The following is a 26,836-nucleotide window of genomic DNA, read 5'->3' on the forward strand; positions in this document are numbered from 1 at the left end:
GAGTTGAGACCTAAAGAATTTAAGGTTAGGCATTTAAGTCTCGCACCCTATAAATTCAACTGTTATTGGGGAAAGAGAAGTACAAATATTACAAGCATAACACTTTCTAAAAAGTTGGATTTCTGAAGAGCAACAAACATATTGGAAAACAAAAAAAAAAAAATCTTAATTTCTGCAAGTTATCTTTCGTGAAAACTGTAGGAATAAAGATTTGGACCATTTGCCAAAATTAAGGCTGGTTTTTGGCACTTTTGCCCAAAGGGTTCTGTAGTATAATGGACCACAAATTTCAATAAGCGCCCTCCCCGGCTCAATAATAGTGTGTACGTTGTAATCAAACAAAAAGAAGGGAAATTCTATGATCTATTTGGAAATCACTCCCTCATTTTCTATTCCTAGTGATAACAGTTGTTCTTGTTCCTCCGAGTCATATTAAAAGCTGCTATTAAGATGATTCTCCTGAGTCATCAACAGCACAACTTTACTTTCATTTTGCCCATTTGACTTATTCTAGGAGCTAATCCACCTAGCTATTTCCTAAATCCTCTTCCCACTTGAAAAATCCAGAAAATGTACGTAGATCAATCCGAACAATTGGATTTAGCGTTCTTGTTCCTCCGAGAATACATGCGCATTCAATTCTTGCAACAAAGATTCCAGCCATTCAACTTGAATAATGGGAGCATTGTCATATTACAATGTCTAGACAATTTGAAGATTGAAACTTTGTATCAAAGTATTCCTCAACTACACCAATACTAATGCATTGTGCATCTGCAACCTAGATGATGATGAATTTTCCCTACTTTGAATACCGCATTCATTGAATGATCAAATGACATCTCATTCTTCTACTGTTCCAGAAGTTATTTTTAGCGTCTCAATGAAAGGCTTTGATTCCCCAGAAGCAAGATGCTTGAGGAAATCTCTTAAACTGCTCCCCTTGTATTTTTTCCGATGGTCTTCATCCACCAATTCAATAGCAGGCTCAAGAACTTCATCCATTCCCAAACTCAGGAAACTAGCTATAGAAAGCCTAGTTTCATTGCTAGATTCTTGGATTACACGATGCAAGACAGACTTGTACTTGCCATTGCTTAACACCATCTTTTAAGCTTTCCATCATTGCTCCCACTAATTCAATGCCTAGTCTCTTCGTCTCCATTGCAAACCTTTCCATCTTCTCCCTGTTACGCCAATACAATATTCAAGGGATCTATAAAATCAATTGATGTATGCTTAATCTAGAGTTAGTCACACCACACCCTTAATGTGGTGGTTTGTAACATGAGAGCACCAATTTAACTAGAATGGGGTAAAATCATATACATCATATTATTGTAGGCTTTCTAACAACTCTATTATTGTAGGCTTTCTAACAACTCTACCCAGTACATTCCTCAAGTTATATGTTAAAGTCAGGGAGGGATATCCCCATTTTAGAACTTTTCTTTGCTAGTGTAGTGGACCAGACACCTTAATTACCCGACTACTTTCCCAAAAGGGATTTAAGAAAAGAATCTTAATAATTCAATTCTGGTTTACCAACACCATCTCCTATATTCCTAACCCTCCGAATTCGAGGAATTTACGTAAGTCTGCGTCTTTCTTGGTTTTATCCCAATCATGAGCCATATCCTAAGAAGTATAAAAGAGGGAATGGAGTTTAGAACAGCAGATTTCGTCCCCTCCCCTGTTGGCACCTTCCGTCGGTGGCCATTTGTGGAATTGCACAACATCATTTGGTCATGCGAAGCTGTTGGTGTATTTTAATAAAATCTTAATTTTTAGATAAATCTTTTCAAGGAGTTACAATAGTATTCATTGGTGAGTTATGTAAATTGTTATTGTGGGAGTTACATTGCATTTTGAATGGAGTTATAATTGTGAGTTACTTTTTTGAATAAGAGTTACAAAACAATTATTTGGTATTGTGGGAGTTACAAAAGAATTTTGAATAAGACATTATGTATTATTGTGGGGGTTACAAAAGAATTATTTGAATAAGTCTTTATAACCCATTCAAATGTGAATTAACTCTTTAGGTTACTAATTCTACCTATTAACTACATTTTAATATGAAAAACTGTTACACATTAGTTTTTCTTTTACTTAAGATTTTGTAGCCTATAAATAGTGGAGTTCTCAAAAGGTTTTGATACACTTCTTCTCACAACAAAAAATCACTCTAAAATACTATCCTCCTCACATTTATTTCTTTCTCCTTCATTTTGTTTTCTTTGGGCAAAGAAGGATATTGGGAAGCTTCTGCTTCTCTTGGTTGTGCAGATCAAAGAGAAGTAACAACTATAGAGTTGGGCTGTTGTATCCTGGAGGCGGCGCGCTAGACCTTCTGCATCGGTTTGAAAAGCACCGTAGGGGCGCGTATTGTCTTAAAGAGAGCGTTCTACGCGCCTCAGCCCTACCGAACTTCTTAGTAGCTGTCAATTCCAAGGTGGTTATTTTTTGAAGATCAAAGATTGTTCGTGTACTCTCCTCCAACAATTTTAAGACGATACTAAAATGGAGAGCAACACTAACTCTACTGTCCCTACATCCGTCGGAAGCTCTACAGATCTCAACAAGCCTTTCAAGTTCAATGGCGAACACTTCAAAAGATGGGCTAAAAAATTAAAAAGATTTGGAAGGCTTTGCAAAAGAAATATGATACTGAAGAAGCTGGAGCCAAGAAATATGCTTGTAGCCGCTACTTCAAGTATCAAATGGCAGAAAACAAATCTGTCCTTGTTCAAATACATGAACTACAAAATATAGTTCATGAAATTCAATCTGAAGGCATCAAGGTGGATGAACAAATGCAAGTGGCTGCTATAATTGACAAATTACCAAACTCTTGGAAGGATATTCAAAAGGGACTACGCCACAAGCAATCGGAGATCAGTCTAGTCAATCTCATGGCTCGACTTAGAATTGAAGAGGAGGCAAGAAAGCAAGATAAATCTGAGGAGACAAATGGCAATGGTGACACTAATAAGGTACACTTTATTACTCCAACTGATAATGTCTCTAGATGTCAGAATTCTAAGAATAATGCATACTTGAGACCTAGAGGAAAAAATATGAAAAATAAGAATAGACTACATTATCAATATAAAGGACCTAGAAAGAACCAAGAAACCCCTTTTACGAATAATAAAACTCTTAGGGGTCCATGTTTTGTATGTGGAAAACCTGGCCACCAAGCCAAGGATTGTTATTTTAGAAAACGTGGACCACCTAAAAAGCATGGTGATAAACCTCAAGCTCATGTAGCTGAAGAGCCTTTAGTGGCTATGATAACTGAGGTGAACATGCTAGAGAATCATGAAGGGTGGTGGGCAGATTCAGGTGCTTCTAGGCACATTTGCCATGATAAAGATTGGTTCAAAAGCTACACTCATGCTGAAGAAGGTAAAATGGTCCTACTTGGTGACTCACATACCACTAAGGTGGTGGGTGTTGGTGATGTGGATCTAAAATTCACCTCTAGTCGTATTTTAACTTTGAAAGATGTTCTTCATACTCCTCAAATCAGAAAGAACTTAGTTTCAAGCTATCTTCTCAACAAAGCTGGGTTCAAGCAAATTATAGATTCTGATCAATATGTAATTACAAAAAATAATGCATTTGTTGGAAAAGGTTATGCATATGATGGTATGTTCAAATTGAATGTTGAAATGAATAAAATATCTCCTAGTTCTGTTTATATTGCTTCTAGTACTAATTTATGGCATGCTCGACTTTGTCATGTTAATTCTAAATACTTAAAGAATATGAGTTATATTGGATTGTTACCTAAGTTTCAAAATGATTTTGAAAAATGTGAGTATTGTAGCTTGACAAAAATCACAAAACAGCCACATGTAAAAGTAGAAAGGAGTAGTGATTTACTTGAATTAATACATACTGATATTTGTGAATTTGAAGGCACTCTTACAAGTGGTGGCAAAAGATATTTTATAACCTTTATAGATGATTTTTCTCGATATACTTATGTATATCTTATGAAACATAAAAGTGAAACACATGAAAAACTTGTAACATATGTACAAGAAATTGAAAATCGTTTTGACAAGAAAATTAAAAAGTTTAGAAGCGATAGAGGAAAAGAATATGAAACTTTGGGACTAATTGATTACATTAAATCTTTAGGAATTGTTCATGAAACTACTCCGCCTTATTCACCTGCATCTAATGGTGTAGCAGAACGTAAAAATAGAACCTTAATAAATTTAACAAATGCAATAATGGTGAATGCAAGTGCACCAAAGAATTTTTGGGGAGAAGCAATTTTGACAGCTAATTACATAATGAATAGAGTGCCTAGAAAACAAACTCTTTTAACACCTTATGAGTTATGGAATAACAGGAAACCAAATTTAAACTATTTTCGTGTGTGGGGTTGTTTGGCATTTGTTAGATTAGCCGATCCAAAAATTCCTAAATTAGGAGTTAGAGCTAGAAAGTGTGCATTTGTTGGATATGCCTTAACCAGTAAAGCTTATAGATTTTATGACATAGAAAGTAACATTATAATAGAATCTCTTGACGCAATTTTTCATGAAGATAAATTTCCATTTAAATTAAGAAATAGTGGGGGTGAAAAGGAAAAAATAATAAATGAAACTAGCTCTACACTTTTGAAAAATTTTGAAACAAATGAAAATTTGAGAAGAAGTAAAAGGGCTAAAGTAGAAAAGGACTTTGGACCAGATTATTTAGTTTACTCTGTAGATGGTGATCCAAAAACTATAGAAGAAGCCTTAAACTCACCTAATTCTATTTTTTGGAAAGAAGCTATAAATGAAGAGATGGAATCCTTATTGTCAAATAAAACTTGGAAGTTAGTTGATTTGCCTATTGGTTGTAAAACTATTGGATGCAAATGGGTACTTAGGAGAAAATTAAAACCAGATGGCACAATAGATAAATATAAAGCAAGACTTGTAGCTAAAGGCTTTAAGCAAAAAGAAAATGTAGACTTTTTTGATACATATTCACCAGTAACAAGAGTTACATCAATAAGATTGCTTATAGCTATTGCTGCCATTCATAATCTTAAAATTCATCAAATGGATGTAAAAACAACTTTTTTGAATGGAGATTTAGAAGAAGAAATATACATGGATCAACCACAAGGTTTTGTACAACCTGGTCATGAAAACAAAGTGTGTAAGTTAACAAAATCTTTATATGGTTTGAAACAAGCTCCTAAGCAGTGGCACGAAAAATTTGATAAGAGCATGATATCAAATAATTTTAAAATAAATGAAAGTGATAAATGTATTTACTATAAATCTATTGAAGATACTCATGTTATCTTATGCTTGTATGTTGATGACCTTTTAATTTTTGGGACTAATTTGAATATTATTGAAAATACCAAGGGGTTACTAAAAAAATAATTTTGATATGAAAGATTTGGGTGAAGCCAATGTAATACTTGGAATGAAAATTACTAGAACCCCTAGAGGAATTATGTTAGATCAAGCACATTATATTGAAAAAATACTTAAAAAATATAAGTATTATGATTGTAAACCAGTTTCCTCTCCTTTTGATTCTAGTGTGCATTTATATCCAACTGAGAATGATGCATTTGTGTTAAATCAGCATGAATATGCAAGTATAATTGGAAGTTTGAGATATGCCACTGATTGTACTCGACCAGATATTGCTTATGCTGTAAATATTTTGAGTAGATTTACAAGTAAACCTAGTTATGATCATTGGAATGCTATTACTCATGTTATGAAATATCTTAAAGGTACTATAAATTATGGTTTACTTTATAAAAATTACCCTGCTGTTCTAGAAGGGTTTAGTGATGCAGATTGGAATTCTCAATCTGGTGACTCATTATCTACCACTGGCTATATTTTTATTTTGGGTGGTGCAGCTGTGTGTTGGAGATCTAAAAAACAACACATTATTGCTAAATCTACTATGGAAGCAGAGCTTATAGCTTTAGCTTCTGCCGGTGAAGAGGCCAGTTGGTTAAGAGATTTATTATCTGAAATTCCCGTTTGGGATAAACCGGTACCACCTATACTTTTACATTGTGATAGTACTGCTGCAATTGGTAGAGTACATAACATATATTACAATGGAAAATCCAGAGCTATTAGAAGAAAATACAGTACTGTGAGATCATATTTATGTGATGGTGTTATAAATATAGACCATGTGAGATCAAAAGAAAATCTCGCTGATCCATTAACGAAAGCTCTAGCTAGAGAACAAATTTCTCAAACATCAAAGGGAATGGGACTTGAGCCTAAAAATTTTTAAATTGGAATCATCTATGAGGATACAACTACCAAGGGATTGGAGATCCCAAGAACTAGGTCAGGGATAAACGAATCATAGAATGGTTTGGGTGAAAAGCATGCGTATATTAAATCCCTTCCCATGGTGTAAAGCATGCTCGTGGTTCTATGACGAAGAAAAGGTTAAGATTTGATATAAATCTTTTAATGAGTTCTATAGCCCTTTATGGGTGGGATGCCTTAGTCATAGGGGCATTCTTGATAGACTCACCTATATGAGTGTGGAAGTAAAGGCCGCTTCCTATGAGAATTTGGCTAATTTTCTAAAGCATTCATGAATTTGGGATAAAGCACAAGGCCGTAATGTGCTGGCTTAAGAAGCATATTAATTAATATCTTGAATATCATGTGTGTGACATAATCTTACATATCTTAAAGTAGTCTTAGTTTCAAGGCTTTAGTCCACTTTGACTCTAATATGAGGATTATGGAAACACTAAATGAAGGTTTCAAGGCAATGTCACTTTCACTATGCATGATATTCTCACTTTGCCCAAATTTCCTTTATCTCTTTCAGATTTTATTAAAATAAGTGGGGGAATGTTGGTGTATTTTAATAAAATCTTAATTTTTAGATAAATCTTTTCAAGGAGTTACAATAGTATTCATTGGTGAGTTATGTAAATTGTTATTGTGGGAGTTACATTGCATTTTGAATGGAGTTATAATTGTGAGTTACTTTTTTGAATAAGAGTTACAAAACAATTATTTGGTATTGTGGGAGTTACAAAAGAATTTTGAATAAGACATTATGTATTATTGTGGGGGTTACAAAAGAATTATTTGAATAAGTCTTTATAACCCATTCAAATGTGAATTAACTCTTTAGGTTACTAATTCTACCTATTAACTACATTTTAATATGAAAAACTGTTACACATTAGTTTTTCTTTTACTTAAGATTTTGTAGCCTATAAATAGTGGAGTTCTCAAAAGGTTTTGATACACTTCTTCTCACAACAAAAAATCACTCTAAAATACTATCCTCCTCACATTTATTTCTTTCTCCTTCATTTTGTTTTCTTTGGGCAAAGAAGGATATTGGGAAGTTTCTGCTTCTCTTGGTTGTGCAGATCAAAGAGAAGTAACAACTATAGAGTTGGGCTGTTGTATCCTGGAGGCGGCGCGCTAGACCTTCTGCATCGGTTTGAAAAGCACCGTAGGGGCGCGTATCGTCTTAAAGAGAGCGTTCTACGCGCCTCAGCCCTACCGAACTTCTTAGTAGCTGTCAATTCCAAGGTGGTTATTTTTTGAAGATCAGAGATTGTTCGTGTACTCTCCTCCAACAAAGCTGGTGGTGGATGATTGCATGGCTGTGATTTACTTACTCACGAGCTGATTTTTTACCATAGTATCCCTGATTTTCGTTTCTGCCCTTCGATGCAAAATGGTTAGACCATAAGAATTAAGAAGCATTGGCTTCTTCGTCATGTCATCAGCATGCCTGAATGACCATTCTATCTGTTTATATCTCTACGATTTAAAAATATACATATATTAATGGAGCGGTGCGGTGCGGTGGTGCTCTGTTGTTAGACCCGTTCTGCTTTTCCTAATCTTAGCTTGGATTCCTACGTGGCACTTTGCACCGATAATGCTGGTATAAAAGTAAGCGGTGGTGCTTTGTTGTCAGGCTGATTCAGCTCCTTTTGATCATGGCTCGGATCCCACATCCTACATTCCATTTCACCGATAATCCTAGTAGTATAAAGGAGATGGCTGTTGCACATTTGCTGCTTAGCTTCACTGTTATTGCTGTAGTTCTGTTGATTGAAGCTGCAGTCACCTGCTTTGCGACTGAAACTGTTCTGTCCTTGGTCAGTGTTGCAAGTACTTCCTTTTGTTGACAAATTCCTCTGTTTTTTTTGGTCTTCTTTTGCGAACTAAAACAATACAAAGCGAAAGGAACCTGCAAGCAGCAAAAATCCACCAAAGCATGCAAAACTAGGGTAAATGCCCTCATCATTTATCGAACTTCTTTTGAATTGTCCCCAGTAGTTGAATAGACAAGAAAGTTATAGAGTTTGAATTAAATGAGTCAGATAAAATCAATGGGTCATGAAAGGGGCTTTGTTTAGCGAGTTGTATATTACCTTGCCAATGTCCAGTTGATATAACCTTGGTACTTTGTAGTCAATTTGAGTCAGTATGCGAATGCAGAACCTGATTTGGATCCGAGTTGGTCAGAACATTGTTGGAAATTACTGTAGTTAAACCAGTTACAGGCAGCGCAATAATCATTTGTATTTCATTTCTCAGGTTTTCAAGTTTGGAGCCGGATTGTCTGTCACCCAGTTGACGGCCCAAATCTATCGCAAGATATCTGTTTGATTTGAGCCATCCATTTAAAATTTGCAAGGAACGACTCAATTTATTTTTTTGGATACCAGTGTTCTGATTTGATAATGTGATATTCATATTTTCAAGTATCTCCAGCGGATAGCTTAGTTGAAGAACATTTCATAAAAAATTGTCATCAAAAGGACAAAAGAAAATCATGTTGTCAAATGAGCTTGTCCTCAGACATAATTTCATTGTATTGTTGCAGAATTGGTGATCTTAACTGTTTCAACGAAGGGCTTTGATTCTCCAGAAGCACGATGCTTGAGATAATCTCTTAAGCAGCAGCCCCTATATTGTTCAGGATGGTCTTCGTTCACAAGTTTCATAGCAGGCTCAAGGATCTCATCCATTTCCAAACTCTGGAAACTGGCTATAGAAAGTCTAGTGTCATTCCCAGAAGTTCGGATTGCTCGATGCAAGACGGCTTTGTATTCACCATTGCTCAATACCTCCAAAAGATCTCCAACAAGGACTAGTAAAGCCCCTTTAATCACAGGAACAGATTTCCACTTCTTATCATTTTTGTCCATGACTTGAAGACCTAAAGAACTCTGCAGAAGAAGAGTGATGACGCTAAAATCTGAATGTTGGGATGCACCTATTATCTTCATGTTTGATCCAGAAATTGATGAATAGCTATTTATCGCAACCATTTGGACGCCTTTTTCAATTTCTGCTTTCAAATATGTTGCCTCCAAATCCAAGCTTTCCATGATAGCTCCGCATATCTGAATTGATAATTTCCTCATCTCCATTGTGCAGTTTCCCATTATTTCCCTGTTATAGAAGTACAACTATGACATCAATAATTATTTTTAGATGAAATTTGACTTGCCTTTTACTGCAATTCAAGATTTTTATACAGGTTCTGGCTGAAAGCTTAGTATATATTATCCCAAAAAACTTGCAGGTAAAAGAAATTCTATTCACAAAGATGACCATTTTAATGGCACAGACTCTACATTATTTATTTTCATCTTATTTACATACACTGACTTGCTTACATCATCAACATATTTTTCAATTATCTTTTTATCTCACATACATCACATTAAAAAAGTGCTACAGTATTTTTTCACAAAATTATCTCAATATTATCACAATCTGTTACGTTCCTATTCAGTTCATCCTTCATCAAGATAGTTTCTTTATTGACTGGTGAAAAATACAGTAAAACCCAAAGATTTACCTGTAATCAGGTGGACTTTTAGGCCATAGATCCACGAATTTTTCAAAAGGATGGGAATACAGCTTCAAATATTCCCACAAGATGCCGTGAGCTTCGCCTTGATTTGTACCGTATTTAACCGGTTTATACATGTCAGGAGAAAAGAATTCCTCCTTGATGTTCAGGGGCAAGTTAAAGAAGTTTTTGTTCACGGTCAAAGCTTCTTCTGCAATGGTCTCAGGTATGCCATGATTTATAACCTGATAATCGAACGAAAGCAAGCAAATTAAGGGGAAAAAAATGCTTCAATCATGCTAATACATATCCAAATACTATTACTATTTTGTACCAAAGTAGATTGAAAGCATGCAGTTCTGAGAAATTACAGCGAAGATACCAGCAGTTCTGCAAGATTCACGGATTTGATTGATGACAAGTGACCTAGTTTGATGATCTTTTTGCAGTAGGGAGAGGTCGATTATGGGCACTAGCATATTATAATCAGTAGATGAACCCATGCTGCAATGGGCACTAAGATGTAACTATGAGATTATGGGACTTTATAATAAGAAGTGGCAACACTTTCGTTAAGTGGCTTTATTCAAAGAAGGTTGATCTTGAAATGGATGGTGGGCCAAATAATTGAATTTTTTTTTTTTGGTTGTGAGCGTATGAATAGAGAATACGTTCTACCTATTTGAAATCAAGATCTAACTTGTTCAATTAAAATTTATCTAAGCCTATGTTAACAATTATATGGTTTTTAAATTTTTTTTTTTAGAGTTTTACAGTGTAACTTTTATTTTTCCTTTAGATCTGTAATATCCATTTTTTAAGTCTGTTTTTTGATATTTGTGTATATTTGATGATATAATTTCTATCATTAATGCAGATTTTAATAAAATTATGATGTTTTATCCAAACCAAAAAAAAAAAATTTATGATTTACACCCTCAAATCTTGCTGCTTAAACTCGGGGAGTTGTTAAATTGCAATATAACATATAATTTTCCGGGCTAAGCAAGCAGCAGCCATTGGTTAATGATTACCACGTCTAGCAGGCCAAACGAGTGAAATATTGCATATTAGTTTGTTCTTAATTCAGGATCAAGACTGCATCGATCATTAGTTCACTGCTCAGAGCCGGGAAATATGTATCATATTAAGTACGTTCATATAATAGATGATAGCACAAAGATGATTCGAGACTCCAGCTTAAGATAATAGAAGGTCCATTAGATCTGAAAAGGTTCTTGCCATTATTCTTGATGTTCACACTGTTGAGAATCAGACCAATATGTCTAATCTAAGTTTTAATCACTCAAGAAAACTTTCTTGACCCAAAGATCTAGTAGTTGTACCAAGATATAATATTGCCAGTGTGAAGTATTTAATACTGACAATACGTTAATTATTTAGCAGTCAATTCAGACTTATCGAGCAGCAGACCCTAACTTATCCAGCAGACCATTAGTACTAAGACATGGATTGGAGATGTGATCTAGAAATTAGTACTGAAGCAACCTGTGCGAAAAAACCCCATTTTCAAGAAATAAAAACATGGGGTTCTTGAGTGCTTGTAGATGGTCATCATTCATAAAGCTTATTTAGTTTGTGTATGAAAATATCCAGTGTATAATTTATTAAAATCGAAATTTAACAACTTAATGATCGGCCTATATTGGGTCCAAACCTAACTTTTTTCCAATCTGTCAATTACGTACACTTGTTCAACAGCAGCGAGCTAAGAGCCTAACAAGCATTCAGTCTCCGAACAAGAAACCTGACATTTTCTATTCTGTTCCGTGAGAGGAAGGATGATTAACGGATGACCCTTCACTATATAATTCAATTCTAAGGATACCATCTATGCATCTGAGATTCTACTTGATAGTAAAGAATTGAAACTCCAGAATTAATGGAAAAACATGAAAAGGTCGACAATGAAGTTCAAAACTGGAATCAAGCACGGCCTATGACCTTATACACTTCAATTTTGATCTATCCAGCATTTTATTTCTATCGAACTTGTATAGCAACACAAGCGAAGAAAATTAATTATAGTTCTTCATATTAAAACCATGTGAATTAGGTTCGCACTTTGAACCATAAGACTTGTCACACTCAGATTTTAAGTGCATCAATAGGACGATCTAATGCTCTAGAGAAGATAAGTTTGAGAAGTTCTTTTGAGCTGCATCCCCTGTACCTTTTCACCCCTTCTTCGTCAACCAATTTTTTAGCAGGCTCAACTATCTCATCAAATTCAAAACTATGAAAACTGGCAATAGACATCCTAGTTTTGTTGGTGCTGGGTACAATGACCTGATGCATTACACTCTTGTACATTCCATTGCTTAACACCTCCAGAAGATCTCCAACAAAGACTTGAAGGGAACCTTCAAGTTTAGGAGCATCTTTCCATGTTCCATCGAGGCTGTCCATGACTTGAAGACCTGGAGCAGTTTGCACTAGAATGGTGATGATGCCGAAATCGGTATGTGGGGGCGTACCTATTTTTATGTCCGATATTGACTTTGATGGATAGCTGTTTGTAGCAACAAGTTGCATCCCTTTCTCGAAATTTTCTTTGAGGTATGTTGCATCCAAGTTTAGGCTTTCCATGATGGCTACAAAAACTTGAATGGCCAGTTTCTTTATTTCAGCTGTGTACCTCCCCATCTTTTCCCTGGTGTAGTTTGTATTGATTTACAATCAAACACCACGGTAAATTGAGCTAGATTTTTTTTTTTTTTTGACAAATTAGCCAGATGACGATGAGATCACGGAGTGGGGACAACGAAATTCAGACCTTTATGTTGAAAGAAGAATGGTGGATACAACCAATCCAACATTTTTTTTCTCGGTCAATTAAAACTTCTCATATTTATAAAATTTAAATTGGATTCTACATACAAAAACCAGAGCTTTGGCTTTGGATACGTTGAATTTAAAAGGGATTCCAGTGTAGTTCAAATAATACTGAATGAAATATATAGAGAATTGTTGTACCTGTAATCAGCCGGATGCTTAGGCCATAAATCAACAAAATCCTCGAAAGGATAGGCTTGAAGCCTCAGCACATCTCTCTGGAGTAGGTCACTGCCAAGAGCACTGTGTTGAAACCTAGCTAACTTTACTGGGCTGAAAGGGTCCCTAGAACCAAGCTCCAAAATCTCCTCCTTCATAATACCGGGCAAGTCAAAGAACTTTTGGTTCACTTCTAAGGCTTCTTCAATGACTGACTTGGGTATTCCATGATTAATAACCTGGAAAGATATGTAATTCAGAGATGTGGATAAATCAAGAAAATCAAAATCAGGAAATGTTCTAACTCAAAAATATGCATGCATGTCCTGCCAAAAATAAGCATATTTGAAAGAGATTTTTACATGAAAAACGCCAGAGTTTTGGCAAGCTTCATGAATCTCCTTGATGACCAAAGATCTTTCATAAAAATCTTGGCGGCTTCGGTGGGAGAGGTCAATTATGGGCACTTTCATGGCATGAATTGGATTATGATCACTGATTGAACTCATAGTCTTTTCCTCCCAAAATTGATTAGGATTGTAATGTAGTTGTTTGCTTCAGATTTGGTAAAGGCAAAGGAAGGCAGTTGTTTGTGTTGTTTGTTGAAGGCCAACTAGTAGGATTGTTTATCTATGATTTGTAGTTGACTTCGATTATCATATAAAATGACTGCATTATTTTAGGTAGACGCTCCATCAATGTCGAAATCTGCAAGTGGAACTTCAGGATTATCTTGTTCTGTGGTCAAAGGCCCTTTTGCTTGCTTGCTAGCTACACTTGATTTTGGAGTTTCGACGTCGTCATTTACTTCTTGTTTGAGGAAGCAGTCGTTTTAGCTTAAAATACATATATATCCACGACTTGGTCATTTTGCAAATTAGCTTTATGCCAGAAAGGTTAACATGCTCAGATTCCAATTACACTTGTTCACATTGGTTGTTTTTGGCGCTTAAAGAATGATTAAGTAATGAAGTTTTATCTTTTCTATGTATGAAAAGATCACAGTTGCAGTCCTACCTTTACTTGTCCATGCAAGTCTAACCCTCATGTGGTCATCTTCTGTAAATCTATGCTTGTTTGACATGCATGAGCATGCAGACTCTTAAGGCTACAGAAGTTAGTTTCCTTTTCCATACCTTACTAAAGAGTTTCAAGGCCACAAACATATACCAAAACATGAAACGAAACCTAGTTCAAGGAGCGGTTCAATGGAATCGGCATGCACCTGATTAAATCCTACCATTAACTTCCAACTATTATTAAAGCGGGTTTAGGGTTCATGACCTTTAATTAAGTGGTGAATATCGTTTGGAAATGCAGGAATAAAAGCCATCCCTAATCCTCAATCTGCCTCTTTTAATTCCTGCTTTTTTTTTTTCTTGAAATTGTTAGATATGTATGGGTGTAATTACTTCATATACAACTGCAGTGAAAGAGCAAACGGAGCAACGGAGAAAAGATTCCTACAATAAAACCCATCGATAGAGTGGAGCAAATTGAGGAATCCATCAATCAACATTTGTATGGTGGCAAAAAAACAAAAAAAAAAAAAGCATTTGTATGGTGGTACAATATTTAGTTTTCCTGGTTATAGAGGCTTGATGTATCTAACTAGCAATAGGCTTACGGCAAATACTTTTACAGTCTTGATCTCCAGATCCACTTGTAGACCATATATTGTATGCAATAGTTACATGGGTTTTTTTTTTTCTTTAATTTGTTTCTTTTTTACATCATTATATATTAGCAATCATCACTTTTCTTACATCACCTTGTATCTTTATGCCAATATGGCTATTGCCTGTATCACATGATTTAACAGTAAATCATAAACTAAGCCTATATTATTATTTTCCATGTAACGTACGTTGTAGTATAAAATTTCCTGATGAAATCAAGATAAGACAAGGCCTGTTCTTCAAATCTCATCACAATCACGAGATTTGCGACTGTGCGTGTAATCTTATCCAAGTTTTTGTTCCAATCAAAATTCTAAACCAATACAAGCCCAGAAAGTTGATATGGAAGATACATGCAGAACAATATATATATATATAATATTTCACTTCCATGATAATTAATTGTCATGCTCCGATCTGAAATGCCTCAATCGGACGCTCTATTGCTCAAGAAAGCAGAATTTTGACAAGCTCTATTGTATCTTTTCACCCCATCTTCGTCGACCAGGTTTATTGCAGGTTCAACTACTTCATCCAAATCAAAAACTATGGAAATTGGCCGTAGAACAACGAGGTTTCAGTTTCACTACTGCCAGGTACGGTGACCTGGTGCAATAGACTCTTATACTTGCCATTGCTCAATATATATATACCTGTAGAAAATCTCCAACAAAGGCTGGAAAGGATGACGATCCTTCAACTTTAGGAACGTAGTTCCATATATATAGCAAAGTATTTCTATATGTTCCAAGAAGAAGGAGAGCAGAATATTGGTTCGTGGTATTAAGAGTTGGGCATGTATGACTTAATGATGCTCCCTCAATTATCTGGAGAGTGACCCTCTGCGTCAGCAAGGCACTTAAATTATTTTTTGGGTATAATTTTGTCAATTCGTAAAGCGTAAGACCAGCCTCACAATAACCAATAATATAGTTGATATAATTAATTTACAGTAACTAAAAATTATATCTGGAAATCAAGACTGCAAATTAGGGTTAATTGCTCTTCGCACCTCTCAAATACTTCCAAATTGTTCTTTGCACCATAAAACTTTTAGTTCCCGCAATTTACTGCTTTAAACTTCTAATTATTTGTAATCCATCACAATGAACTAAATTTGAACAAATTGTAGATTTCATCTGGCTAGTAACTAGTAAAAAGACCATTTTAACCCTACTTTTATTCCATCTCTATAGTTTCCTCCAATCCAAATCTTATTAAAAAGCTTTCATTTTCTGCTTCATTTTCAAGATGAGAGAGAGAGAGAGAGAGAGAGTTGGTAAATAGAAAAGAGATGAGCTGTTATTGAATGAGAATATAGGATTCACAATTTGGCATTTTTTTTAGTTCAAAAAGGATTTTGGAGATAGTATAAGAGCAAAGGTTGAAAAGGTCTTTTGTCAATTATTAAATGTATGAAATCTACTCTAATTTGTTGGAATTAGTTTTTAGTAGTAGATGCAAAAAATTAAAAAGTCCAAGATTGTAAATTACCAAAACATGTTTTTGGATTGTATTTTTTGAAGAGGTTTTGGGAAAAAATTACTGTAATATTTTTTAAAATGTGATGTATGTAAATTGTAAAGTAAAAAAATAGTTAAGAGATATGTCAATAGAATATTTATGAAAAATGGAAAAATTTTCTCATAAAAATTAGAAATGCAAACAAAAATATATAGTTTAGGACACAAAGTATGATTTGAAAATAGTTGAGGAGTGCAAAGTGCTATTAACACTTAAAATTAAGATTGATGTGGAGTCATGAAAAGTAAATAAAAAACAAAGCATACACACAACTATAAACATTAGACAGAATCCAACGACATACAACTTAGCACGACATACAATTTAGCAGAAGAAAATCGCAGCCACACTTTAGAAGCCATCTCGCAATACGTTTGGAGGGGCTAGTGTTGCTTGCCCTGTCTTCCTTTCTCCGCTCAAGTAGCTCGACTCCATCTTTAAGGCCGCATGAGAGAGTGAATTAAATTCAAGATAGACCATATGATCATTTGTGTAATTCAGATTTTAAGCCTATCAATGAGACGTCCAACTTCTCCAGAAAAGATATGTTTGATGAGGTCTCTTGTGCTGCATCCTTCGTATCTTTTAGGACAATCTTCACCAGTCAGTTCAGTAGCAGGCTCAACCATCTCATCCAATTCAAAATTATGAAAACTAGCTAAAGACATCCTAGTAGTGCGGGTACTTAGTGTTGCCCGGTGAAAAACGCTTTTGTATATTCCATTGCTTAATAGCTCCAGATGGTCTCCAACAAGGACTTGAAGGGACCCTTCTGAGCAAGGAAGAGCTTTCCATTTGCCATCAGCCATGTCCAGGACCTCAAGACCCGGTGAGCTTTGCCGGAGAATGATGATGATGCCATGATCGGAATGAGGAGCTGCACCTAGCTTGATGCTTGATTCTGGAGTTGGTGGTGAGTAACTGTTTGCTATAACCATGTGCATTCCTTTATCGAAATTTTCTTGAAGGTGTGTTGGACCCAAGTTCAAGCTTTCCATGATGGCTCCAAACAATGTGATGCCCAATTTTCTCACGTCCTTAGTGTACCTTCCCATTTTCTCCCTGTCAAATCATCATAGTTTCTAACCAGTTACAATGTGATATTATGTGTAAAAGGTAGTAAAAATTATCCCCACTTGGTTTAAGACTTTTGAGACTTTCAATTTCCTAATAATTGAGAAATGGGGTTCGAATAATCTCTACAATTGACCTATTGGACAGATGCCAAATGGTCACTGCCTTGAGTACTGTTTAGCAAGAGATCTTGAACTCGCATTTTTCCTCCCTATACCACACAATTCATCCCTCCCGGCCTTTCCTTTATTACACTCTTAAGGAGCCATAGGATAAGATGTCACCAATCACAGTCACTATGACTATAATTAACTAGTTAATGACAATGAATTTTTTTGTTGAAATCCATGGAGTGTTTTGGCAACTTAAATTCAGATATGGATTTTACATTTTTTTTCTTTTCCTCTACTTTTTCTTCTATTTTTTCTCCACTTTTTCCGCTTCTTTTAGCATATTTTTTTTTTATAAATTTCTTTATTTTTAATTAAAAATATGAGATACATGATAAGTAATCATTGATTAACTTCTAAAAAGTAGTTAATCATAAAACCCATAGAATAGGTCTATCATATCATTAACTCGTTCCAATTAACCTTTACCAAATTAAAAATATCACTATAATTAATTTTGAAATTCATGCCCTGGTATGAAACAACGCCTTAGTATTATACCGATGTTATAACACTATGTACAAAGATGACAGTTGTTTCTTTACTCAAATTTTATACATAGTGTTTAGCCAAAATCAACTGAAAACACTTCGATCATTACACAAATTCTCGCACCTGTAATCAGCAGGTTCGGTGGGCCAGAAATCAATGAAGTCTTCAAAAGGATTGGCATAAAGCCTCACTAAGTCCCTTTGGAGCAGGTCACTGCCCCGAGCACTGCGTTGAAAAGTAAGCAGTTTTACTGGGCTGAACATGTCCCTCGAACCAAGCTCCAATATCTCCTTTTTCATCATCTCCGGCAAGTCAAAGAAGTTTCTGTTCACTTCCATGGCGGCTTGTATGACTGCTTCGGATACCCCATGGTTAATAACCTGAACAAAAATAGTGAACTCAAAATGTAGAACATTTAATAAAGAAAAATAAGCTTAAGAGATGTCTTCTTTGTTTTGCACTTTTGCTCTTGTCTGGATAAGTGCAGCCAACAAGGGAGTAATATTCCAGTGCGAGAGATATTACCTGAAAAGCGCCCCAAGTTTGGCAAGCTTCTTGAATCTGCTTGATGACTATAGACTTCTCGTTAGAATCTTGGGTAAGGATGGAAACGTCAACCATAGGCAGTTCCATGGTTTGGATCAGGTCATGATTATTGTTGAGCTGACCATCTTTTTCAGCCATGAAGATTATCAAAATGTATCAGATATTTCGTATCGAAGATATGAAAATGCAGCTTTGCTATAACTCAGAGAAGAACAAGTACCTTGATACAAACAACGTACAGCACAGCGTAGAAGGATTTCAATTAATGACAGGTTTGGATACAGATGTCACAAAATCGGATACGGAACGGTCCCTGAACCGTCTCCTCACAAGCCTCAATAAGTGGTTGACAAAGAGCCACGCAGAGAACTGAGCCAAGAAACACAAGAGAAGCAAAAGTGTTGTCGTTCCAATTAGTAAAAACTAAAAAAATTAATTTTACTTGCCTTATCTTATAGGACTGCGTTAAACTAACGGAACTTTCAAAAATTTGAATTTTGAAATAAAAATTTGAATTTGATAGTTAGCTTCAAGTTAAAATTGGGAAAGTCATTATTCAACACAATATTGAAGAAAATAACTTTATCTTTCTAACCTGAAATTGAAAATTCAACATCATATTCACCTTCAAGGAAACTAATTTCTCTCTCTAGTTGGGGATGAGAAAATTAGTGAGAGATAACCTTCTCCCACTTTGTTGAAGTTGGAGTAGGCCTGTCAATCGGGCCTAATGAGCCGAGCTTTGATGTGTTCAAACTCAACTCATTTAATTTGAGACATTTTCGGGCTTCGGGCTATGAGTTTCGGGTTCGTAAATGTGAAGCTCATACTCAGCTCACATAATATTCGGGTTGTGAGCTTTAATCGGGCTTAGCCCAAGCTCACTTATTACTCCTGAATTTTCTTAATATAATTACTATAACTATTAAGTTGTAAAACTAATTTAACATTTACAAGACTATAATATTAAAACTAAACATGAACAAATAATAGTTCTTAAAAAGTATATAAACCAAAATTTTTTCAACAATATTTATATGTAATCCGTTTAAAATGCATGAAAAATAGTAATAAAACATGCAATCATAAGCCAATACATCTTTAAAAGTTGAAACTTTTTTTTATAATCTTGTGATTTAAATCCAAATATGCTTGATGATTTTTGTGTTTGTAGACCAAAAAAAAAATCAACCAATAATATGCCAATACAAAAAGTTACTCAACCAATAAGAAAAATTAGAGATTTAGTTATGCATTACTAATATTGGCTCTCAAGAAAACTCATGAAAGAGTCTTTAGATGTGTTTTTGTGTTTTGTAATTTATATATATATTTAGTATTTAGCAAAAATATATTTGGATATATAATTATACATAATATCAAAATATAAATATTATATATATGTGTAATTAAAGGGCCGGGCCTATATCGGGTATGAGCCTAATAAGGCCCAAGCTCGGCTCACATTTAATTCGGGCCTAATTTTTAGGCTCAAGCTCAGACCGGCTCACTAAATGATCGGGCTCATCGGGCTTTCTGTCGGGCCGAACGAGCCGAGCTCGGGCTGGCCCAGCCCCATTGACAGTCCTAAGTTGGAGGAGTAACATGTTGTGAGGGATATGTGCTTGATGGATAAGAGCTATTCAAACTGAAGAAGCAAGCTATAGTAGTGTTTCATCATTACAGAGGAGATTTGTTGACAATTAAGAGTAAAGAAGACAAATGTAATAGGTATTGACGCCTCGCAATTTCGATCATGAAGCAAATATTGGGTAGTATGCACCACCATCCCGGATAGCGAAGTAGGGTTGAAAAACAATAGTAGAGGTAGACGAAGGTAATTCTACTAACCCTTATCCTTAATTTTGGTTATTCATAGATCGATTGGTAACTCTTAAAATAACCAAGTCATTAGATTGATAAAGCAATTTAAGCTACACGCAACTAGGGGGAAACTATGTTATAAAGCAAGAGTTATGTATTATACAATTCTTGTGTTTGAATGACTATACAGAAAGTGAGTTAAAAGTTACAATCTATTGATATGACTGAACATGTATAAATTTTGCTACTTGTAATTGTTTTTAAAGTATGGCATAACTTTTGATAACTTGTAGGATTTTACTTAGATAAGGTGTGTGATGTGCACCTTGTTTATCAGAATGTACGGTATGTTATTCATCAATAACATTATATCAAAAGTTTTTACTAGATGGTTATTTGTTCCAATCACCTATTAAATTGACCATTAGTGCTTATGAGAATACATTAAATATTTAGTAGATAGGTAGTTTATTTCAATAAGTAGCATGTATATATATAAATACTTAATGAATGTACAATCTGGTTGAAATAAAGCACACTGTGTTACTGACCAAATACGATGCATAGAAATTATTGAACATGCACTTATTTATTCACATACATTTTGCAATTAGTCATCGCAATCATATGCATAGTGCAGTGATATGCATACATTTGAAATAGATATTAGAGTTTTGACCCACTTATGCATCTCCTTGCAGGCTGCAATGGGTGTGTAATTTTATTTGTATGACTAACACTCATTTGCCTATAAGCACTTTATACGGGATGTATGAGGTACAATCAATTTACTAAAATGTATATTATGTTAGATATTAATTACTTGACTGTGTATATCTATGAAAGGTAGTGCAATGGTACGTATAAATTTGGAATAGTTATTGGCCCTTTGATCAACTTTGGCATCTCCTTATAATGGATGTGTAATTTTACTTGTATGAGTAATACTTTTCCGTCTATGAGTATCTTACACAGAGTGATCTATAAGGTACAATCAGTTTACAAAACTGTACATTATGTTAGGTATTAATTACTCGATTATGTATATCTGTAAAAGAGAGATTAGATATAGCGCAACAAAAAATAGTTACATGAGTTGGAATGTATTCTATAAACTTTGATATAGTTGATATTAGCATTTTTCTGTAGAGTGTACATGTTGTTAGTAGGTATGGAGTAGTACTATATCTTATGTATGCTTATATGGTCATAAATTTACAGAAATTAGTCTATTGTTTGAATCTGTAATTGGTTGTTAGCCCATACACACTGTCACATACATACACATAATGTAAAAATGAATTTACTATAGAGTTGTTTATTGGTTACATAGAGTTCATATAGCCGTATAAATTGGAATCTGATTAACTATACCTTGTATGTAATTGTTAACATATTATATCTTATTGACCTTATTTTGCAGCATGTCACGGGCAAAGATAGTTTCTTTTGACAAATCAATGGATATCAATAAATGCTGGTGAAGTAAAGAAACTAGATTGGACAATTAGATAGTTCATTACGCTAGACTTGTAATACTAGTTAGAATGTACTTACATTTAATTTTTTATACATTACCACATGTTCAATCCATTTTACAATGTATTAGAGGAAAAAAAGTTAAATTACTAATTTTAGATTCTGTTTATCAGTGTTGTATATTTAGTTAGTATTTAAGTACTATTTATTGTTAATTTTTTATGGTTAGCTCAATCTATTTTATAATATATTCAAAGCAATAACTCTATTCTATCAATTAGCAATAACTCGAACCCGAGATCTCTCGTTTATTTTTTATTGTTAATTAGTAACATACCGATGTTGTACTCCATGTTGGTATTTATTGACTTTTCATTGCTAATGCCTTACAAACTATTTAGTCCATTTTATGATATGTTTAAAGAAATAAAGATTTTTGTTTCACAAATTAGTGAAAATTAGTTACATTTGGTTACTTATAAGTTACATATATATTGATTGAACAAAAATTTAACTAGTCATTTACCACTATTATGGAAGTAGTGGATTAACATTTTAGTTGTTAATATATGGCAATCTAAGAAAGTAGTAGTTACTCATGCATATTGCAATTAGTCATCACAGCCACATGCACAATGCAATGGTACACATACACTTGGAATGATTATTGGTAATTTAACCCACATGTGCATCTTCGTGCAGGCTGCAGTGAGTGTGTAATTTTATTTGTATGACTAATACTAATTTACCTATAAGCAACTTACACGAGATGATTTATGAGATACAATCAGTTTATAAAAATGTACATCATATTAGATATTAGTTACTTATCTGTGTATATCTATGAAAGGTAGTGCAATGGTACGCATAACTTTAAAATTGTTATTGGCCATTTGATTAACTTGTGCATCTCCCTATAATTGATGCATAATTATACTTGTATGAGTAGTACTAATTTGTTTGTGAGCACTTTACATGAAGTGATCTATGAGTTATAATCAGTTTATAAAAATGTATATCATGTTAGCTGTTAGTTACTTGACCATGTATATCTGTAAAAGAAAAATTAGATATAGTGCAATAAAAAGTAGTTACATGATTTAGAATGTATTTTAGAAACATTGGTGTAGTTGATATTAGCATTTTTCTGTGAAGTGTACACGTTTCCGTTTTTATCAACAAATTTGTAACACCCAATTATAGTGTCACTCGTTTCCATTTTTATCAAACCCCAAACTAAAAATCGTAGAAACGTGGTTGGAATGTCAGTTTTGACATCTTTCTATCATTTAATTACTCTTTGAACAAATATCCTTAGGTTTATTAGGTATGATGCATATAAAAATAAACCAAATGTACACTCCAGTTATGACAATATGTACAACAATTCTAATAGATATATACAATGCTCTAAACAAATTTATAAATTGAACAAAAATCTATGATGATTACGATGATATCTACAAGGATTTTTACCTATCACTACATAACATTTTATATAAATCAAAATTGAAAATTTACAAATATTATGGTAACAAAAATCTATAAAAACAAAGTAAAAGAGTTATACAATGCCGTTAATTGAGTTTCACTTGCTCAATTCTTCTTCTCAAGTTGATTTCTTTTTTTTTCTTTCTAATTATAAATAGTGGGATTGGTTCTGCAAACTCAGGAGTTCCCACTTTTCATATTTTTTCTTTTTCACATAGATTCTTCTTTGTCTTTTTCCGTGCCATCTTGTCACTGTTCATGCAAATTGTAAAGGTTATTTATTTTGTTCAATACATATCAGTTTGGCTAAGACTTCATATACTCTTATCTATGCAAATTAAAACAAGGTGAGACAAATTCAACAACTCGTAATTGCACTCAATCAAATAGTCACGTCTCACTATCCTGCCAACATACTGGTGCAACATAAAAGCATTGACAAACTTACATATTCAAGAATTTTGATGGTGCTTCAAGTTCGCTATGTAGACACCAAAATTTTACTATTTTTTATTTTCTTCATTTAATTCCAATTTTTGTTCATTTAGTTAAATTTTATTTATTTTAATTTATTTTGTTTCATTTCTATTTCTTGAGAAAAATCATTTTTTAGAAAAATCGGAAAAAAGAAAAGGAAAGAATAGAAAGGAAAAGAAAAGCAGAAAAAGTAAAGAAAACAAAAATCAAATCAGTTTTTGGAAAAGAAAAAAAAAAAAAAAAAGAGAGCTCCTTCCCACGCGCGCGTGCACCCACGCGCACTGTATCTTTAAGCCTCGTACAGGCCTTGAACCAGATCCAGCAAATACGGTACAAGAGCTGGCCAAAGGTTTTTTGAGCAATTTTGGGTCCTTTTTGATCCTAATTTCATTGCCCTACATGTTAAGCAAGTACTAAACATCTGATCTTGGGTTTTGACACCTGGAAGTTGGATCAAATGGCTCTCAAAATGCCACAAAAATTGGATTTCATGGGAGCCATTGAGAAACCCTTATGTCATATAAAATGGAGCAAAAACGGTGCAAGAAAGGTAAGAAGAGAAAGAGGGGGAGGCATAAAAAGGAAAAAAGAACAAACGAGAGAGAAACCAGAGAAAAAAAGAGAAAAAAGTAGCAGAATTTTTTTAGAGAAGTTCTTGAGCCAGGGCTGACTTTGAGACCCAATTTTTGTTCAAAATCCGATCTATATTTTAGTTATTTAGGTTATTTTTATATTTCTGAACCATATAAATTCACCAAAAAACAATTTTTTTCAGAAAAAATCTCAAAAAAACACTTCCAGATATCCCTAATTTCCACTCAAAGTAGCCAGCTCGTCAGGGCTGAAATTTCTGCAGCAATGTGCTCCTAACTTCGTTTTCAAGAATCCACATGACTTCCTTGGAGTACCTCACGTTCATTTGACTACACCAGTGTCCTCAGGTAACTCTAGCCTCTCCTCTTGTTGGTTTTATGCAACTCCCAGGAAGATTCAAACTTACTAGACGTGAGTTTTTGAATCGTTTTGCTATGGCCGACGCTTGATGGCCATGGTCTTTTTTTTTTTTGCGTTAATTTGGTTTCGGTTATTTAATGCAGTCTTGGTAGTCCTTTGATGTGTTCGAAATAGGAGATGAAAATCATGAGAATGACCTTGCAAACCATGAATCAAGATCTCGATTTTTCTTTCATTATCCGGCCGTTTCTTGTAGCTTGAACTTTAGTTGCATATTCATGTGATGAGCTTTGAATCTCGTGTTTAGTGGTTGTCATATTGGGTTTGATCTTGGTGTTACATAGTAATGGTTTCGGTCTAAAGTTGTTGCTGTTATGCTTTGTAGCAGCTAAATAAAGAGCTGCAGAGTGCTTCGAATGGATGCATGCAAGGTTTTTTGAAAATTATATTTTTGACCCCAAATTTTTGCCTAATTATATTATGACCCAAAAATCTGAAACATTGAACTAATTTTGCCCTTATCAAGTTTTAATTTTTTTTTTATTTTTTAAGAAGCTTTTTGGTCAGAATATTTCTAGTTTTCAAGGCATAAATAAAGCTTAATCATTTTTGTTGATTTAATATTTGGATTGGGTTTTGTAAATAAGATGAGCATAGATTTGTGTTGTTTTGTTGGGCTATTTGGTAATCGTTTTGTTTTAATTTTTTGGGTTTTGAGCTGGACTTGGGGAGTTCCAGCCCATACATTTTTTTTTATTGAGTTTGATTAGCAAAATTGAGGGCCAGCCCGCTCTATTTCTTAAGGCTTTCAGCTGGGCTAAGAGGATTGATTGACCCAAAGAAGAAATAAAAATTGCCCAATGTCCTTTTCATGATGAAAAAATTGCATTCCAGTCCCTGTATTTTTGGGTTATTTCTATTTTTCCCTAAAACTTTTAATTTCTTTCAATTAAATTCCTAATTTAATTTTAATTTGATCCATGTACTTTATTTTTATTTAATTTTGACCCCTAAATGTTATAATAATTACAATTAGCCTTAAAAAATTTCTTAATTTTTGCAATTAAATCCTTAATAGTTTTGATTTCTTAAATACAAATTGTTTATCTTCTTTAATTGTTAATTATACTTCATTTAAATGCTTTATTTGGTAGATTTTATAATTATTTCCATTTCTTTATAATTAAATTGGTGTTTTGATCATTTTGTTGATTTTTTTAGTATAAATAGAACAAATTTCACCCCATCTAATCATCACTTCAAGGGAGGTACCTTCTTTTATTATTTTAGATGTAATTACATGTTTTGAGTGCTTTTTCCTTTAATTACTTATTTTATCCATTTTAAATTTTGTTTGATTTTGAGGATTATTTGTGATGCATTTAAATGCCAAGTTGTAATAGATAAGTGCTCAAGACATGTATTTAGTCAACCTATGTAATAAATAGGTTTTAATTTTTGCTAAAAATGTATTTAGTTAGATGAATGTAATAGTTAGGGTAATATTTTTTAAATTCCTCCCCTTAAATTGTAATTAGAGCCCCGAATGTAATAATTAGGCTTTTATTTACGTTTTTTTGCTTGTGTGCTTGCATGCTTCTGTGTTTACGTGTTTATTTGCTTTCATTAGGATTTTGCATCTATAAATTATGCTTGTGTGTTATATGTTTTATATGCATAATGTGTTCATTTGATTTAATTATATTTTATATGATTTATTTGTTTATAATAAATACATGACGTCACCACACTAGTCTAACACTAGTTGTGGCATTTCGCCCCTATTTCTCACTAGTCTAATGCTTGTGAAGATTTGCAGAAATGGGTTAGTCCAATATTAGATTCTTTAGGTCGTTTTCGCGCTAGATTCACATTTTTTGCATGACATTCATCATATTTCATACATATTTTTATTTCTAGGATATTTTCTCATCCTGCATAACATTTTCCCCATATATTATCTTCTTTATCCCTATGTACGCAACATATGACATTTAGACTTGCAATCCATTTAGAAAATTAGATATAAGTTAGTTTATTTGCTTGATTAGATTAGAAGAGTTACCATTCAAATATGAGAAATGAACGAGTGTGGCTTCTTAGTCTTAGCACGCTCTTTTCCTCTCTATAAAAAGAAAAATTGAGTCACGAATTTTAGTTCTCTGTACCCATTATGTTGCATTTCTCTATTTTAGATCACGTATATTTATATATTATAAATTCCTTTTTTTGAAATCTCATTTTTTGCATATTCGT

At 33.9% G+C, this 26,836-nt stretch overlaps 2 protein-coding genes and 1 long non-coding RNA gene across 5 annotated transcripts; 1 reads left to right on the forward strand and 2 right to left on the reverse strand.

Moving 5' to 3' along the window:
* The first annotated feature begins 7,296 nt into the window (after positions 1 to 7,296).
* LOC113706511 (uncharacterized) lies at positions 7,297 to 9,420 on the forward strand. The gene is made up of 2 exons (XR_003452031.2): positions 7,297 to 8,278; positions 8,589 to 9,420. It is a non-coding gene; the product is annotated as an uncharacterized lncRNA (long non-coding RNA).
* LOC113706187 (2-oxoglutarate-dependent dioxygenase 21, chloroplastic-like) lies at positions 8,774 to 13,478 on the reverse strand. 2 transcript variants are annotated; one of them, XM_027228428.2, is made up of 5 exons: positions 13,233 to 13,465; positions 12,853 to 13,109; positions 10,227 to 12,529; positions 9,862 to 10,100; positions 8,774 to 9,449 (listed from the first exon to the last, which is right to left on the reverse strand). In XM_027228428.2, exons 3-5 carry the CDS (start codon positions 10,356 to 10,358, stop codon positions 8,861 to 8,863), a joined length of 960 nt encoding a protein of 319 aa, XP_027084229.1. In that variant the 5' UTR covers positions 10,359 to 12,529; positions 12,853 to 13,109; positions 13,233 to 13,465; the 3' UTR covers positions 8,774 to 8,860. The 2 variants fall into 2 exon arrangements, with proteins under 2 accessions (XP_027084229.1, XP_027083881.1); XM_027228080.2 differs by lacking the exons at positions 8,774 to 9,449; positions 9,862 to 10,100 and having other exon boundaries at positions 11,891 to 12,529; positions 13,233 to 13,478.
* A 2,780-nt stretch (positions 13,479 to 16,258) lies between these two features.
* Positions 16,259 to 18,714, reverse strand: LOC113706397 (2-oxoglutarate-dependent dioxygenase 21, chloroplastic). 2 transcript variants are annotated; one of them, XM_027228303.2, is made up of 4 exons: positions 18,576 to 18,714; positions 18,335 to 18,480; positions 17,933 to 18,189; positions 16,259 to 17,135 (listed from the first exon to the last, which is right to left on the reverse strand). In XM_027228303.2, exons 2-4 carry the CDS (start codon positions 18,440 to 18,442, stop codon positions 16,571 to 16,573), a joined length of 930 nt encoding a protein of 309 aa, XP_027084104.1. In that variant the 5' UTR covers positions 18,443 to 18,480; positions 18,576 to 18,714; the 3' UTR covers positions 16,259 to 16,570. The 2 variants fall into 2 exon arrangements, with proteins under 2 accessions (XP_027084104.1, XP_027084103.1); XM_027228302.2 differs by lacking the exon at positions 18,576 to 18,714 and having other exon boundaries at positions 18,335 to 18,569.
* Between the last annotated feature and the right edge of the window lie 8,122 nt (positions 18,715 to 26,836).

This window comes from Coffea arabica, chromosome 8c (assembly GCF_036785885.1).
Source record: "Coffea arabica cultivar ET-39 chromosome 8c, Coffea Arabica ET-39 HiFi, whole genome shotgun sequence".
Taxonomy (NCBI): domain Eukaryota; kingdom Viridiplantae; phylum Streptophyta; class Magnoliopsida; order Gentianales; family Rubiaceae; genus Coffea; species Coffea arabica.

Excerpts from the sequence above, each read along its gene's own strand:
- LOC113706397 (XM_027228302.2), bottom strand. The coding sequence starts at position 18,493 with ATGGCTGAAAAAGATGGTCAGCTCAACAATAATCATGACCTGATCCAA. Across the intron at positions 18,190-18,334 it reads AAACTTGGGGCGCTTTTCAG|GTTATTAACCATGGGGTATC; the intron begins GTAATATCTCTC and ends ATTTTTGTTCAG. Across the intron at positions 17,136-17,932 it reads ACCGAACCTGCTGATTACAG|GGAGAAAATGGGAAGGTACA; the intron begins GTGCGAGAATTT and ends ATGATTTGACAG.
- LOC113706187 (XM_027228080.2), bottom strand. The coding sequence starts at position 13,379 with ATGAGTTCAATCAGTGATCATAATCCAATTCATGCCATGAAAGTGCCC. Across the intron at positions 13,110-13,232 it reads AAAACTCTGGCGTTTTTCAT|GTTATTAATCATGGAATACC; the intron begins GTAAAAATCTCT and ends ATATCTTTCCAG. Across the intron at positions 12,530-12,852 it reads AAGCATCCGGCTGATTACAG|GGAAAAGATGGGGAGGTACA; the intron begins GTACAACAATTC and ends AAACTACACCAG.